This window comes from Gorilla gorilla, chromosome 7, assembly GCF_029281585.2.
Source record: "Gorilla gorilla gorilla isolate KB3781 chromosome 7, NHGRI_mGorGor1-v2.1_pri, whole genome shotgun sequence".
Taxonomy (NCBI): domain Eukaryota; kingdom Metazoa; phylum Chordata; class Mammalia; order Primates; family Hominidae; genus Gorilla; species Gorilla gorilla.
The window spans coordinates 150,974,092-150,990,490 of NC_073231.2; the positions used below are offsets into that span (position 1 = coordinate 150,974,092).

At 50.2% G+C, this 16,399-nt stretch overlaps 2 protein-coding genes across 2 annotated transcripts; both read left to right on the forward strand.

The window, feature by feature from the left end:
- Positions 1–28: 28 nt before the first annotated feature.
- LOC134759134 (decreased expression in renal and prostate cancer protein-like) lies at positions 29–4,489 on the forward strand. Its single transcript, XM_063709656.1, has 2 exons — positions 29–752; positions 846–4,489. Exon 2 carries the CDS (start codon positions 1,774–1,776, stop codon positions 2,794–2,796), a length of 1,023 nt encoding a protein of 340 aa, XP_063565726.1. The 5' UTR covers positions 29–752; positions 846–1,773; the 3' UTR covers positions 2,797–4,489.
- LOC134759135 (decreased expression in renal and prostate cancer protein-like) lies at positions 4,483–13,552 on the forward strand. The gene is made up of 2 exons (XM_063709657.1): positions 4,483–10,278; positions 10,372–13,552. The coding sequence occupies exon 2, from the start codon at positions 11,300–11,302 to the stop codon at positions 12,320–12,322; it is 1,023 nt and encodes a 340-aa protein (XP_063565727.1). The 5' UTR covers positions 4,483–10,278; positions 10,372–11,299; the 3' UTR covers positions 12,323–13,552.
- The last annotated feature ends 2,847 nt before the right edge of the window (positions 13,553–16,399 follow it).

Genomic DNA, 16,399 nt, shown 5'->3' on the forward strand with positions numbered 1-16,399 from the left:
CTTAGGGCCAGGGCCCACGGTTAGGGTTTTAGGCTCGGTGCCAGGGCCAAGGGTTAGGGTTTTAGGGTCAGAGCCACGGCCCAGGGTTAGGGTTTTAGGGTCAGGGCCTGGGCCCAGGGTTAGGTTTTTAGGGTCAGGGCCCAGGGTTAGGGTTTTAGGGTCAGAGCCCAGGGTTAGGGTTTTAGGGTCAGGACCCAGGGTTAGGGTTTTAGGGTCATGGCCCAGGGTTAGGGTTTTAGGGTCAGGGCCCTGGGTTAGGGTGATTTCCAGGAAGTGACCTCACAGTGACTCAAGCTACCACTTACTGTTGATTGTGATGAAATGCCAGCTGAGGCACATGCCTTGGGGGCTAAGTGGTTGCTGCCCTTGACTACTATGAAGACTGGTGTGGGAAGGGTCGCTTTGGATGCACTTGAGCGGGGGTCCCCAACCCCTGAGCCATGGAGCCGTAAGGAGCCACACAGCAGGTGAGTGGTGTCGAGTGAGGGAGTGAGGGAAGCTTCGTCTGTATTTACAGCCACTCCCCTTTGCTCACATTCCCGCCTGAGCTCCACCTTCTCAGATGAGCAGCAGCATTAGATTCTCATAGGAGAACGCACCCTGTTGTGAACCGTGCATGTGAGGGATCTAGGTTGCGCTGTTCTTATGAGAATCTAATACCTATTGATCTGTCACTTTCTCCCATCACGCTCAGGTGGGACCATCCAGTTTCAGGAAAACAAGCTTAACACGCCCACTGATTCTACATTATGGTGAGTTCTATAATTATTTTATTATATATTCCAGTGTAATAATGGAAATGAAGTGCCTAATAAACGTAAATGTGTTTAAATCTTCTGGCCCAGCTCCTACCTCCCGGCAGCCTCGCCAGGCCCAGAACTCTCTCCAGTCAGCCTCTACAGACCAAGCTCATGACTCACAATGGCCTATTTAGGCCCATACCCTACCTCACGGCAGTCTCCACAGATGAGCCTACTGCCTCACAACAGCCTCCACAGGCACAGCTCCATCGTTACAATGGCCTCTTTAGACCCAGCTCCTGCCTCCCAGCCTTCTCTCCAGGCCCTGAACTTTCTCCGTAAGTTGAGGTAGCTGGGACTGTAGGTATACATGACGATACTTGGCTAATCTTTAAATTGTTTTGCAGACATGGGGTCTCACTTTGTTGGCCAGGCTGGTGTCAAACTAATGGCCTCAAGTGACCCTTCCACCCCTGCCTCCCATCCTCGAGGTATGTGCCACCACAAGGGGCACTTGTTCAATTTTCTAAAGAAAAAATTTCTAAAGTAAGGCTGTGGGATGATGGCAGGAAGATAAAAGAAAAACAGAAGAATAAGTTAAAATGACTTATTCACACATATTCTTTTGACAGCAAGAAGAACTTTTAGTATATACATTCCTTACAAACAAACAAACGGCAGATAAACAATGTTGTATAGGAACTTCAACACACACTGTACAATATTCCCACTTTGCTGACATAAGTTATGGAAATTTCGTGGTTTCCTTGAGTGTCGCTAGCAGTATTTTGCTTCTCTGATGATTTTTATCAACTTCCTCATCTGTTAACTTCTCTCCAAAGTATGTCATGTCACGACATACTGCCGCTGCACGAACACGGGCAGTGTCTTCCTATTAAACATGTAGAATGCTTTCCTAACTTCTCTTTTTACTCTCTGTCTTTGTGTTCTGCATTTTCCTTACTTTTATTGTCAGAAACTCCAGAAAGTCAATCGTACTAATTTATCACGATTTGCTTTATTAATTTATACTATGCTTATATGGAATTTTGCCCAACAGACCTCATTACAATTTGGGCCAGGGCCCAGGGTTAGGGTTGTTTCAGGGTCAGGGCCAGGGCCCAGTGTTAGGGTTGTTTTAGGGTCAGGGCCAGGGCCCAGGGCTAGGGGTGTTTTAGGGTCAGGGCCAGGGCCCAAAGTTAGGGTTGTTTTAGGGTCAGGGCCCAGGGTTAGGGTTTTAGGCTCAGGGCCATGGCCCAGGGTTAGGGTTTTAGGCTCAGGGCCAGGGCCCAGGGTTAGGGTTTTAGGCTCAGGGCCAGGGCCCAGGGTTAGGGTTTTAGGGTCAGGGCCAGGGCCCAGGGTTAGGGTTTTAGGCTCAGGGCTAGGGCCCAGGTTTAGGGTTTTAGGTTCGGGGCCAGGGCCCAGGGTTCGGGTTTTAGAGTCAGGGCCAGGGCCCAGGGTTAGGGTTTTAGGCTCAGGGCCAGGGCCCAGGGATAGGGTTTTAGGATCAGTGCCAGGGCCCAGGGTTAGGGTTTTAGGGTCAGGTCCAGGGCCCAGGGTTAGGGTTTTAGGGTCAGGGCCAGGGCCCAGGGTTAGGGTTTTAGGCTCAGGGCCAGGGCCCAGGGTTAGGGTTTTAGGCTCAGGGCCAGGGCCCACGGTTAGGGTTTTAGGCTCGGTGCCAGGGCCAAGGGTTAGGGTTTTAGGGTCAGAGACAGGGCCCAGGGTTAGGGTTTTAGGGTCAGGGCCTGGGCCCAGGGTTAGGTTTTTAGGGTCAGGGCCCAGGGTTAGGGTTTTAGGGTCAGAGCCCAGGGTTAGGGTTTTAGGGTCAGGACCCAGGGTTAGGGTTTTAGGGTCATGGCCCAGGGTTAGGGTTTTAGGGTCAGGGCCTGGGCCCAGGGTTAGGGTTTTAGGGTCAGGGCCCAGGGTTAGGGTTTTAGGGTCAGGGCCCAGGGTTAGGGTTTTAGGGTCAGGACCCAGTGTTAGGGTTTTAGGGTCATGGCCCAGGGTTAGGGTTTTAGGGTCAGGGCCCAGGGTTAGGGTGATTTCCAGGAAGTGACCTCACAGTGACTCAAGCTACCACTTACTGTTGATTGTGATGAAATGCCAGCTGAGGCACATGCCTTGGGGGCTAAGTGGTTGCTGCCCTTGACTACTATGAAGACTGGTGTGGGAAGGGTCGCTTTGGATGCACTTGAGCAGGGGTCCCCAACCCCTGAGCCATGGAGCCGTAAGGAGCCACACAGCAGGTGAGTGGTGTCGAGTGAGGGAGTGAGGGAAGCTTCGTCTGTATTTACAGCCACTCCCCTTTGCTCACATTCCCGCCTGAGCTCCACCTTCTCAGATGAGCAGCAGCATTAGATTCTCATAGGAGAACGCACCCTGTTGTGAACCGTGCATGTGAGGGATCTAGGTTGCGCTGTTCTTATGAGAATCTAATACCTATTGATCTGTCACTTTCTCCCATCACGCTCAGGTGGGACCATCCAGTTTCAGGAAAACAAGCTTAACACGCCCACTGATTCTACATTATGGTGAGTTCTATAATTATTTTATTATATATTCCAGTGTAATAATGGAAATGAAGTGCCTAATAAACGTAAATGTGCTTAAATCTTCTGGCCCAGCTCCTACCTCCCGGCAGCCTCGCCAGGCCCAGAACTCTCTCCAGTCAGCCTCTACAGACCAAGCTCATGACTCACAATGGCCTATTTAGGCCCATACCCTACCTCACGGCAGTCTCCGCAGATGAGCCTACTGCCTCACAACAGCCTCCACAGGCACAGCTCCATCGTTACAATGGCCTCTTTAGACCCAGCTCCTGCCTCCCAGCCTTCTCTCCAGGCCCTGAACTTTCTCCGTAAGTTGAGGTAGCTGGGACTGTAGGTATCCATGACGATACTTGGCTAATCTTTAAATGTTTTGCAGACATGGGGTCTCACTTTGTTGGCCAGGCTGGTGTCAAACTAATGGCCTCAAGTGACCCTTCCACCCCTGCCTCCCATCCTTGAGGTATGTGCCACCACAAGGGGCACTTGTTCAATTTTCTAAAGAAAAAATTTCCAAAGTAAGGCTGTGGGATGATGGCAGGAAGATAAAAGAAAAACAGAAGAATAAGTTAATATGACTTATTCACACATATTCTTTTGACAGCAAGAAGAATTTTTAGTATATACATTCCTTACAAACAAACAAACGGCAGATAAACAATGTTGTATAGGAACTTCAACACACACTGTACAATATTCCCACTTTGCTGACATAAGTTATGGAAATTTCGTGGTTTCCTTGAGTGTCACTACCAGTATTTTGCTTCTCTGATGATTTTTATCAACTTCCTCATCTGTTAACTTCTCTCCAAAGTATGTCATGTCACGACATACTGCCGCTGCACGAACACGGGCAGTGTCTTCCTATTAAACATGTAGAATGCTTTCCTAATTTCTCTTTTTACTCTCTGTCTTTGTGTTCTGCATTTTCCTTACTTTTATTGTCAGAAACTCCAGAAAGTCAATCGTACTAATTTATCACGATTTGCTTTATTAATTTATACTATGCTTATATGGAATTTTGCCCAACAGACCTCATTACAATTTGGGCCAGGGCCCAGGGTTAGGGTTGTTTCAGGGTCAGGGCCAGGGCCCAGTGTTAGGGTTGTTTTAGGGTCAGGGCCAGGGCCCAGGGCTAGGGGTGTTTTAGGGTCAGGGCCAGGGCCCAAAGTTAGGGTTGTTTTAGGGTCAGGGCCCAGGGTTAGGGTTTTAGGCTCAGGGCCAGGGCCCAGGGTTAGGGTTTTAGGCTCAGGGCCAGGGCCCAGGGTTAGGGTTTTAGGGTCAGGGCCAGGGCCCAGGGTTAGGGTTTTAGGGTCAGGGCCAGGGCCCAGGGTTAGGGTTTTAGGCTCAGGGCCAGGGCCCAGGGTTAGGGTTTTAGGTTCGGGGCCAGGGCCCAGGGTTAGGGTTTTAGGGTTAGGGCCAGGGCCCAGGGTTAGGGTTTTAGGATCAGTGCCAGGGCCCAGGGTTAGGGTTTTAGGGTCAGGTCCAGGGCCCAGGGTTAGGGTTTTAGGGTTAGGGCCACTGCCCACGGTTAGGGTTGTAGCGTCAGGGCCTGGGCCCAGGGTTAGGGTTTTAGGGTCAGGGCCAGGGCCCAGGGTTAGGGTTTTAGGTTCAGGGCCAGGGCCCAGGGTTAGGGTTTTAGGGTCAGGGCCTGGGCCCAGGGTTAGGTTTTTAAGGTCAGGGCCCAGGGTTAGGTTTTTAGGGTCAGGGCCCAGGGTTAGGGTTTTAGGGTCAGGACCCAGGGTTAGGGTTTTAGGGTCATGGCCCAGGGTTAGGGTTTTAGGGTCAGGGCCCAGGGTTAGGGTGATTTCCAGAAAGTGACCTCACAGTGACTCAAGCTACCACTTACTGTTGATTGTGATGAAATGCCAGCTGAGGTATATGCCTTGGGGGCTAAGTGGTTGCTGCCCTTGACTACTATGAAGACTGGTGTGGGAAGGGTCGCTTTGGATGCACTTGAGCAGGGGTCCCCAACCCCTGAGCCATGGAGCCGTAAGGAGCCACACAGCAGGTGAGTGGTGTCGAGTGAGGGAGTGAGGGAAGCTTCGTCTGTATTTACAGCCACTCCCCTTTGCTCACATTCCCGCCTGAGCTCCACCTTCTCAGATGAGCAGCAGCATTAGATTCTCATAGGAGAACGCACCCTGTTGTGAACCGTGCATGTGAGGGATCTAGGTTGCGCTGTTCTTATGAGAATCTAATACCTATTGATCTGTCACTTTCTCCCATCACGCTCAGGTGGGACCATCCAGTTTCAGGAAAACAAGCTTAACACGCCCACTGATTCTACATTATGGTGAGTTCTATAATTATTTTATTATATATTCCAGTGTAATAATGGAAATGAAGTGCCTAATAAACGTAAATGTGCTTAAATCTTCTGGCCCAGCTCCTACCTCCCGGCAGCCTCGCCAGGCCCAGAACTCTCTCCAGTCAGCCTCTACAGGTGAAGCTCATGACTCACAATGGCCTATTGAGGCCCATACCCTACCTCACGGCAGTCTCCGCAGATGAGCCTACTGCCTCACAACAGCCTCCACAGGCACAGCTCCATCGTTCCAATGGCCTCTTTAGACCCAGCTCCTGCCTCCCAGCCTTCTCTCCAGGCCCTGAACTTTCTCCGTAAGTTGAGGTAGCTGGGACTGTAGGTATCCATGACGATACTTGGCTAATCTTTAAATTGTTTTGCAGACATGGGGTCTCACTTTGTTGGCCAGGCTGGTGTCAAACTAATGGCCTCAAGTGACCGTTCCACCCCTGCCTCCCATCCTCGAGGTATGTGCCACCACAAGGGGCACTTGTTCAATTTTCTAAAGAAAAAATTTCTAAAGTAAGGCTGTGGGATGATGGCAGGAAGATAAAAGAAAAACAGAAGAATAAGTTAAAATGACTTATTCACACATATTCTTTTGACAGCAAGAAGAACTTTTAGTATATACATTCCTTACAAACAAACAAACGGCAGATAAACAATGTTGTATAGGAACTTCAACACACACTGTACAATATTCCCACTTTGCTGACATAAGTTATGGAAATTTTGTGGTTTCCTTGAGTGTCGCTAGCAGTATTTTGCTTCTCTGATGATTTTTATCAACTTCCTCATCTGTTAACTTCTCTCCAAAGTATGTCATGTCACGACATACTGCCGCTGCACGAACACGGCCAGTGTCTTCCTATTAAACATGTAGAATGCTTTCCTAATTTCTCTTTTTACTCTCTGTCTTTGTGTTCTGCATTTTCCTTACTTTTATTGTCAGAAACTCCAGAAAGTCAATCGTACTAATTTATCACGATTTGCTTTATTAATTTATACTATGCTTATATGGAATTTTGCCCAACAGACCTCATTACAATTTGGGCCAGGGCCCAGGGTTAGGGTTGTTTCAGGGTCAGGGCCAGGGCCCAGTGTTAGGGTTGTTTTAGGGTCAGGGCCAGGGCCCAGGGCTAGGGGTGTTTTAGGGTCAGGGCCAGGGCCCAAAGTTAGGGTTGTTTTAGGGTCAGGGCCCAGGGTTAGGGTTTTAGGCTCAGGGCCATGGCCCAGGGTTAGGGTTTTAGGCTCAGGGCCAGGGCCCAGGGTTAGGGTTTTAGGGTCAGGGCCAGGGCCCAGGGTTAGGGTTTTAGGGTCAGGGCCAGGGGCCAGGGTTAGGGTTTTAGGGTCAGGGCCAGGACCCAGGGTTAGGGTTTTAGGTTCGGGGCCAGGGCCCAGGGTTCGGGTTTTAGAGTCAGGGCCAGGGCCCAGGGTTAGGGTTTTAGGCTCAGGGCCAGGGCCCAGGGTTAGGGTTTTAGGATCAGTGCCAGGGCCCAGGGTTAGGGTTTTAGGGTCAGGTCCAGGGCCCAGGGTTAGGGTTTTAGGGTTAGGGCCACTGCCCACGGTTAGGGTTTTAGGGTCAGGGCCTGGGCCCAGGGTTAGGGTTTTAGGGTCAGGGCCAGGGCCCAGGGTTAGGGTTTTAGGTTCAGGGCCAGGGCCCAGGGTTAGGGTTTTAGGGTCAGGGCCTGGGCCCAGGGTTAGGTTTTTAGGGTCAGGGCCCAGGGTTAGAGTTTCAGGGTCAGGACCCAGGGTTAGGGTTTTAGGGTCATGGCCCAGGGTTAGGGTTTTAGGGTCAGGGCCCAGGGTTAGGGTGATTTCCAGGAAGTGACCTCACAGTGAGTCAAGCTACCACTTACTGTTGATTGTGATGAAATGCCAGCTGAGGCACATGCCTTGGGGGCTAAGTGGTTGCTGCCCTTGACTACTATGAGGACTGGTGTGGGAAGGGTCGCTTTGGATGCACTTGAGCAGGGGTCCCCAACCCCTGAGCCATGGAGCCGTAAGGAGCCACACAGCAGGTGAGTGGTGTCGAGTGAGGGAGTGAGGGAAGCTTCGTCTGTATTTACAGCCACTCCCCTTTGCTCACATTCCCGCCTGAGCTCCACCTTCTCAGATGAGCAGCAGCATTAGATTCTCATAGGAGAACGCACCCTGTTGTGAACCGTGCATGTGAGGGATCTAGGTTGCGCTGTTCTTATGAGAATCTAATACCTATTGATCTGTCACTTTCTCCCATCACGCTCAGGTGGGACCATCCAGTTTCAGGAAAACAAGCTTAACACGCCCACTGATTCTACATTATGGTGAGTTCTATAATTATTTTATTATATATTCCAGTGTAATAATGGAAATGAAGTGCCTAATAAACGTAAATGTGCTTAAATCTTCTGGCCCAGCTCCTACCTCCCGGCAGCCTCGCCAGGCCCAGAACTCTCTCCAGTCAGCCTCTACAGGTGAAGCTCATGACTCACAATGGCCTATTGAGGCCCATACCCTACCTCACGGCAGTCTCCGCAGATGAGCCTACTGCCTCACAACAGCCTCCACAGGCACAGCTCCATCGTTCCAATGGCCTCTTTAGACCCAGCTCCTGCCTCCCAGCCTTCTCTCCAGGCCCTGAACTTTCTCCGTAAGTTGAGGTAGCTGGGACTGTAGGTATCCATGACGATACTTGGCTAATCTTTAAATTGTTTTGCAGACATGGGGTCTCACTTTGTTGGCCAGGCTGGTGTCAAACTAATGGCCTCAAGTGACCGTTCCACCCCTGCCTCCCATCCTCGAGGTATGTGCCACCACAAGGGGCACTTGTTCAATTTTCTAAAGAAAAAATTTCTAAAGTAAGGCTGTGGGATGATGGCAGGAAGATAAAAGAAAAACAGAAGAATAAGTTAAAATGACTTATTCACACATATTCTTTTGACAGCAAGAAGAACTTTTAGTATATACATTCCTTACAAACAAACAAACGGCAGATAAACAATGTTGTATAGGAACTTCAACACACACTGTACAATATTCCCACTTTGCTGACATAAGTTATGGAAATTTCGTGGTTTCCTTGAGTGCCGCTAGCAGTATTTTGCTTCTCTGATGATTTTTATCAACTTCCTCATCTGTTAACTTCTCTCCAAAGTATGTCATGTCACGACATACTGCCGCTGCACGAACACGGCCAGTGTCTTCCTATTAAACATGTAGAATGCTTTCCTAATTTCTCTTTTTACTCTCTGTCTTTGTGTTCTGCATTTTCCTTACTTTTATTGTCAGAAACTCCAGAAAGTCAATCGTACTAATTTATCACGATTTGCTTTATTAATTTATACTATGCTTATATGGAATTTTGCCCAACAGACCTCATTACAATTTGGGCCAGGGCCCAGGGTTAGGGTTGTTTCAGGGTCAGGGCCAGGGCCCAGTGTTAGGGTTGTTTTAGGGTCAGGGCCAGGGCCCAGGGCTAGGGGTGTTTTAGGGTCAGGGCCAGGGCCCAAAGTTAGGGTTGTTTTAGGGTCAGGGCCCAGGGTTAGGGTTTTAGGCTCAGGGCCATGGCCCAGGGTTAGGGTTTTAGGCTCAGGGCCAGGGCCCAGGGTTAGGGTTTTAGGGTCAGGGCCAGGGCCCAGGGTTAGGGTTTTAGGGTCAGGGCCAGGGCCCAGGGTTAGGGTTTTAGGGTCAGGGCCAGGGCCCAGGGTTAGGGTTTTAGGTTCGGGGCCAGGGCCCAGGGTTCGGGTTTTAGAGTCAGGGCCAGGGCCCAGGGTTAGGGTTTTAGGCTCAGGGCCAGGGCCCAGGGTTAGGGTTTTAGGATCAGTGCCAGGGCCCAGGGTTAGGGTTTTAGGGTCAGGTCCAGGGCCCAGGGTTAGGGTTTTAGGGTCAGGGCCAGGGCCCAGGGTTAGGGTTTTAGGGTCAGGGCCAGGGCCCAGGGTTAGGGTTTTAGGCTCAGGGCCAGGGCCCACGGTTAGGGTTTTAGGCTCGGTGCCAGGGCCAAGGGTTAGGGTTTTAGGGTCAGAGCCACGGCCCAGGGTTAGGGTTTTAGGGTCAGGGCCTGGGCCCAGGGTTAGGTTTTTAGGGTCAGGGCCCAGGGTTAGGGTTTTAGGGTCAGAGCCCAGGGTTAGGGTTTTAGGGTCAGGACCCAGGGTTAGGGTTTTAGGGTCATGGCCCAGGGTTAGGGTTTTAGGGTCAGGGCCCTGGGTTAGGGTGATTTCCAGGAAGTGACCTCACAGTGACTCAAGCTACCACTTACTGTTGATTGTGATGAAATGCCAGCTGAGGCACATGCCTTGGGGGCTAAGTGGTTGCTGCCCTTGACTACTATGAAGACTGGTGTGGGAAGGGTCGCTTTGGATGCACTTGAGCGGGGGTCCCCAACCCCTGAGCCATGGAGCCGTAAGGAGCCACACAGCAGGTGAGTGGTGTCGAGTGAGGGAGTGAGGGAAGCTTCGTCTGTATTTACAGCCACTCCCCTTTGCTCACATTCCCGCCTGAGCTCCACCTTCTCAGATGAGCAGCAGCATTAGATTCTCATAGGAGAACGCACCCTGTTGTGAACCGTGCATGTGAGGGATCTAGGTTGCGCTGTTCTTATGAGAATCTAATACCTATTGATCTGTCACTTTCTCCCATCACGCTCAGGTGGGACCATCCAGTTTCAGGAAAACAAGCTTAACACGCCCACTGATTCTACATTATGGTGAGTTCTATAATTATTTTATTATATATTCCAGTGTAATAATGGAAATGAAGTGCCTAATAAACGTAAATGTGTTTAAATCTTCTGGCCCAGCTCCTACCTCCCGGCAGCCTCGCCAGGCCCAGAACTCTCTCCAGTCAGCCTCTACAGACCAAGCTCATGACTCACAATGGCCTATTTAGGCCCATACCCTACCTCACGGCAGTCTCCACAGATGAGCCTACTGCCTCACAACAGCCTCCACAGGCACAGCTCCATCGTTACAATGGCCTCTTTAGACCCAGCTCCTGCCTCCCAGCCTTCTCTCCAGGCCCTGAACTTTCTCCGTAAGTTGAGGTAGCTGGGACTGTAGGTATACATGACGATACTTGGCTAATCTTTAAATTGTTTTGCAGACATGGGGTCTCACTTTGTTGGCCAGGCTGGTGTCAAACTAATGGCCTCAAGTGACCCTTCCACCCCTGCCTCCCATCCTCGAGGTATGTGCCACCACAAGGGGCACTTGTTCAATTTTCTAAAGAAAAAATTTCTAAAGTAAGGCTGTGGGATGATGGCAGGAAGATAAAAGAAAAACAGAAGAATAAGTTAAAATGACTTATTCACACATATTCTTTTGACAGCAAGAAGAACTTTTAGTATATACATTCCTTACAAACAAACAAACGGCAGATAAACAATGTTGTATAGGAACTTCAACACACACTGTACAATATTCCCACTTTGCTGACATAAGTTATGGAAATTTCGTGGTTTCCTTGAGTGTCGCTAGCAGTATTTTGCTTCTCTGATGATTTTTATCAACTTCCTCATCTGTTAACTTCTCTCCAAAGTATGTCATGTCACGACATACTGCCGCTGCACGAACACGGGCAGTGTCTTCCTATTAAACATGTAGAATGCTTTCCTAACTTCTCTTTTTACTCTCTGTCTTTGTGTTCTGCATTTTCCTTACTTTTATTGTCAGAAACTCCAGAAAGTCAATCGTACTAATTTATCACGATTTGCTTTATTAATTTATACTATGCTTATATGGAATTTTGCCCAACAGACCTCATTACAATTTGGGCCAGGGCCCAGGGTTAGGGTTGTTTCAGGGTCAGGGCCAGGGCCCAGTGTTAGGGTTGTTTTAGGGTCAGGGCCAGGGCCCAGGGCTAGGGGTGTTTTAGGGTCAGGGCCAGGGCCCAAAGTTAGGGTTGTTTTAGGGTCAGGGCCCAGGGTTAGGGTTTTAGGCTCAGGGCCATGGCCCAGGGTTAGGGTTTTAGGCTCAGGGCCAGGGCCCAGGGTTAGGGTTTTAGGCTCAGGGCCAGGGCCCAGGGTTAGGGTTTTAGGGTCAGGGCCAGGGCCCAGGGTTAGGGTTTTAGGCTCAGGGCTAGGGCCCAGGTTTAGGGTTTTAGGTTCGGGGCCAGGGCCCAGGGTTCGGGTTTTAGAGTCAGGGCCAGGGCCCAGGGTTAGGGTTTTAGGCTCAGGGCCAGGGCCCAGGGATAGGGTTTTAGGATCAGTGCCAGGGCCCAGGGTTAGGGTTTTAGGGTCAGGTCCAGGGCCCAGGGTTAGGGTTTTAGGGTCAGGGCCAGGGCCCAGGGTTAGGGTTTTAGGCTCAGGGCCAGGGCCCAGGGTTAGGGTTTTAGGCTCAGGGCCAGGGCCCACGGTTAGGGTTTTAGGCTCGGTGCCAGGGCCAAGGGTTAGGGTTTTAGGGTCAGAGACAGGGCCCAGGGTTAGGGTTTTAGGGTCAGGGCCTGGGCCCAGGGTTAGGTTTTTAGGGTCAGGGCCCAGGGTTAGGGTTTTAGGGTCAGAGCCCAGGGTTAGGGTTTTAGGGTCAGGACCCAGGGTTAGGGTTTTAGGGTCATGGCCCAGGGTTAGGGTTTTAGGGTCAGGGCCTGGGCCCAGGGTTAGGGTTTTAGGGTCAGGGCCCAGGGTTAGGGTTTTAGGGTCAGGGCCCAGGGTTAGGGTTTTAGGGTCAGGACCCAGTGTTAGGGTTTTAGGGTCATGGCCCAGGGTTAGGGTTTTAGGGTCAGGGCCCAGGGTTAGGGTGATTTCCAGGAAGTGACCTCACAGTGACTCAAGCTACCACTTACTGTTGATTGTGATGAAATGCCAGCTGAGGCACATGCCTTGGGGGCTAAGTGGTTGCTGCCCTTGACTACTATGAAGACTGGTGTGGGAAGGGTCGCTTTGGATGCACTTGAGCAGGGGTCCCCAACCCCTGAGCCATGGAGCCGTAAGGAGCCACACAGCAGGTGAGTGGTGTCGAGTGAGGGAGTGAGGGAAGCTTCGTCTGTATTTACAGCCACTCCCCTTTGCTCACATTCCCGCCTGAGCTCCACCTTCTCAGATGAGCAGCAGCATTAGATTCTCATAGGAGAACGCACCCTGTTGTGAACCGTGCATGTGAGGGATCTAGGTTGCGCTGTTCTTATGAGAATCTAATACCTATTGATCTGTCACTTTCTCCCATCACGCTCAGGTGGGACCATCCAGTTTCAGGAAAACAAGCTTAACACGCCCACTGATTCTACATTATGGTGAGTTCTATAATTATTTTATTATATATTCCAGTGTAATAATGGAAATGAAGTGCCTAATAAACGTAAATGTGCTTAAATCTTCTGGCCCAGCTCCTACCTCCCGGCAGCCTCGCCAGGCCCAGAACTCTCTCCAGTCAGCCTCTACAGACCAAGCTCATGACTCACAATGGCCTATTTAGGCCCATACCCTACCTCACGGCAGTCTCCGCAGATGAGCCTACTGCCTCACAACAGCCTCCACAGGCACAGCTCCATCGTTACAATGGCCTCTTTAGACCCAGCTCCTGCCTCCCAGCCTTCTCTCCAGGCCCTGAACTTTCTCCGTAAGTTGAGGTAGCTGGGACTGTAGGTATCCATGACGATACTTGGCTAATCTTTAAATGTTTTGCAGACATGGGGTCTCACTTTGTTGGCCAGGCTGGTGTCAAACTAATGGCCTCAAGTGACCCTTCCACCCCTGCCTCCCATCCTTGAGGTATGTGCCACCACAAGGGGCACTTGTTCAATTTTCTAAAGAAAAAATTTCCAAAGTAAGGCTGTGGGATGATGGCAGGAAGATAAAAGAAAAACAGAAGAATAAGTTAATATGACTTATTCACACATATTCTTTTGACAGCAAGAAGAATTTTTAGTATATACATTCCTTACAAACAAACAAACGGCAGATAAACAATGTTGTATAGGAACTTCAACACACACTGTACAATATTCCCACTTTGCTGACATAAGTTATGGAAATTTTGTGGTTTCCTTGAGTGTCACTACCAGTATTTTGCTTCTCTGATGATTTTTATCAACTTCCTCATCTGTTAACTTCTCTCCAAAGTATGTCATGTCACGACATACTGCCGCTGCACGAACACGGGCAGTGTCTTCCTATTAAACATGTAGAATGCTTTCCTAATTTCTCTTTTTACTCTCTGTCTTTGTGTTCTGCATTTTCCTTACTTTTATTGTCAGAAACTCCAGAAAGTCAATCGTACTAATTTATCACGATTTGCTTTATTAATTTATACTATGCTTATATGGAATTTTGCCCAACAGACCTCATTACAATTTGGGCCAGGGCCCAGGGTTAGGGTTGTTTCAGGGTCAGGGCCAGGGCCCAGTGTTAGGGTTGTTTTAGGGTCAGGGCCAGGGCCCAGGGCTAGGGGTGTTTTAGGGTCAGGGCCAGGGCCCAAAGTTAGGGTTGTTTTAGGGTCAGGGCCCAGGGTTAGGGTTTTAGGCTCAGGGCCAGGGCCCAGGGTTAGGGTTTTAGGCTCAGGGCCAGGGCCCAGGGTTAGGGTTTTAGGGTCAGGGCCAGGGCCCAGGGTTAGGGTTTTAGGGTCAGGGCCAGGGCCCAGGGTTAGGGTTTTAGGCTCAGGGCCAGGGCCCAGGGTTAGGGTTTTAGGTTCGGGGCCAGGGCCCAGGGTTAGGGTTTTAGGGTTAGGGCCAGGGCCCAGGGTTAGGGTTTTAGGATCAGTGCCAGGGCCCAGGGTTAGGGTTTTAGGGTCAGGTCCAGGGCCCAGGGTTAGGGTTTTAGGGTTAGGGCCACTGCCCACGGTTAGGGTTGTAGCGTCAGGGCCTGGGCCCAGGGTTAGGGTTTTAGGGTCAGGGCCAGGGCCCAGGGTTAGGGTTTTAGGTTCAGGGCCAGGGCCCAGGGTTAGGGTTTTAGGGTCAGGGCCTGGGCCCAGGGTTAGGTTTTTAAGGTCAGGGCCCAGGGTTAGGTTTTTAGGGTCAGGGCCCAGGGTTAGGGTTTTAGGGTCAGGACCCAGGGTTAGGGTTTTAGGGTCATGGCCCAGGGTTAGGGTTTTAGGGTCAGGGCCCAGGGTTAGGGTGATTTCCAGAAAGTGACCTCACAGTGACTCAAGCTACCACTTACTGTTGATTGTGATGAAATGCCAGCTGAGGTATATGCCTTGGGGGCTAAGTGGTTGCTGCCCTTGACTACTATGAAGACTGGTGTGGGAAGGGTCGCTTTGGATGCACTTGAGCAGGGGTCCCCAACCCCTGAGCCATGGAGCCGTAAGGAGCCACACAGCAGGTGAGTGGTGTCGAGTGAGGGAGTGAGGGAAGCTTCGTCTGTATTTACAGCCACTCCCCTTTGCTCACATTCCCGCCTGAGCTCCACCTTCTCAGATGAGCAGCAGCATTAGATTCTCATAGGAGAACGCACCCTGTTGTGAACCGTGCATGTGAGGGATCTAGGTTGCGCTGTTCTTATGAGAATCTAATACCTATTGATCTGTCACTTTCTCCCATCACGCTCAGGTGGGACCATCCAGTTTCAGGAAAACAAGCTTAACACGCCCACTGATTCTACATTATGGTGAGTTCTATAATTATTTTATTATATATTCCAGTGTAATAATGGAAATGAAGTGCCTAATAAACGTAAATGTGCTTAAATCTTTTGGCCCAGCTCCTACCTCCCGGCAGCCTCGCCAGGCCCAGAACTCTCTCCAGTCAGCCTCTACAGACCAAGCTCATGACTCACAATGGCCTATTTAGGCCCATACCCTACCTCACGGCAGTCTCCGCAGATGAGCCTACTGCCTCACAACAGCCTCCACAGGCACAGCTCCATCGTTCCAATGGCCTCTTTAGACCCAGCTCCTGCCTCCCAGCCTTCTCTCCAGGCCCTGAACTTTCTCCGTAAGTTGAGGTAGCTGGGACTGTAGGTATCCATGACGATACTTGGCTAATCTTTAAATTGTTTTGCAGACATGGGGTCTCACTTTGTTGGCCAGGCTGGTGTCAAACTAATGGCCTCAAGTGACCGTTCCACCCCTGCCTCCCATCCTCGAGGTATGTGCCACCACAAGGGGCACTTGTTCAATTTTCTAAAGAAAAAATTTCTAAAGTAAGGCTGTGGGATGATGGCAGGAAGATAAAAGAAAAACAGAAGAATAAGTTAAAATGACTTATTCACACATATTCTTTTGACAGCAAGAAGAACTTTTAGTATATACATTCCTTACAAACAAACAAACGGCCGATAAACAATGTTGTATAGGAACTTCAACACACACTGTACAATATTCCCACTTTGCTGACATAAGTTATGGAAATTTCGTGGTTTCCTTGAGTGTCGCTAGCAGTATTTTGCTTCTCTGATGATTTTTATCAACTTCCTCATCTGTTAACTTCTCTCCAAAGTATGTCATGTCACGACATACTGCCGCTGCACGAACACGGCCAGTGTCTTCCTATTAAACATGTAGAATGCTTTCCTAATTTCTCTTTTTACTCTCTGTCTTTGTGTTCTGCATTTTCCTTACTTTTATTGTCAGAAACTCCAGAAAGTCAATCGTACTAATTTATCACGATTTGCTTTATTAATTTATACTATGCTTATATGGAATTTTGCCCAACAGACCTCATTACAATTTGGGCCAGGGCCCAGGGTTAGGGTTGTTTCAGGGTCAGGGCCAGGGCCCAGTGTTAGGGTTGTTTTAGGGTCAGGGCCAGGGCCCAGGGCTAGGGGTGTTTTAGGGTCAGGGCCAGGGCCCAAAGTTAGGGTTGTTTTAGGGTCAGGGCCCAGGGTTAGGGTTTTAGGCTCAGGGCCATGGCCCAGGGTTAGGGTTTTAGGCTCAGGGCCAGGGCCCAGGGTTAGGGTT

What these genes read in the sequence shown, in the direction of transcription:
- LOC134759135 (XM_063709657.1), top strand. Translation starts at nt 11,300, where the DNA reads ATGCTTATATGGAATTTTGCCCAACAGACCTCATTACAATTTGGGCCA.
- LOC134759134 (XM_063709656.1), top strand. Translation starts at nt 1,774, where the DNA reads ATGCTTATATGGAATTTTGCCCAACAGACCTCATTACAATTTGGGCCA.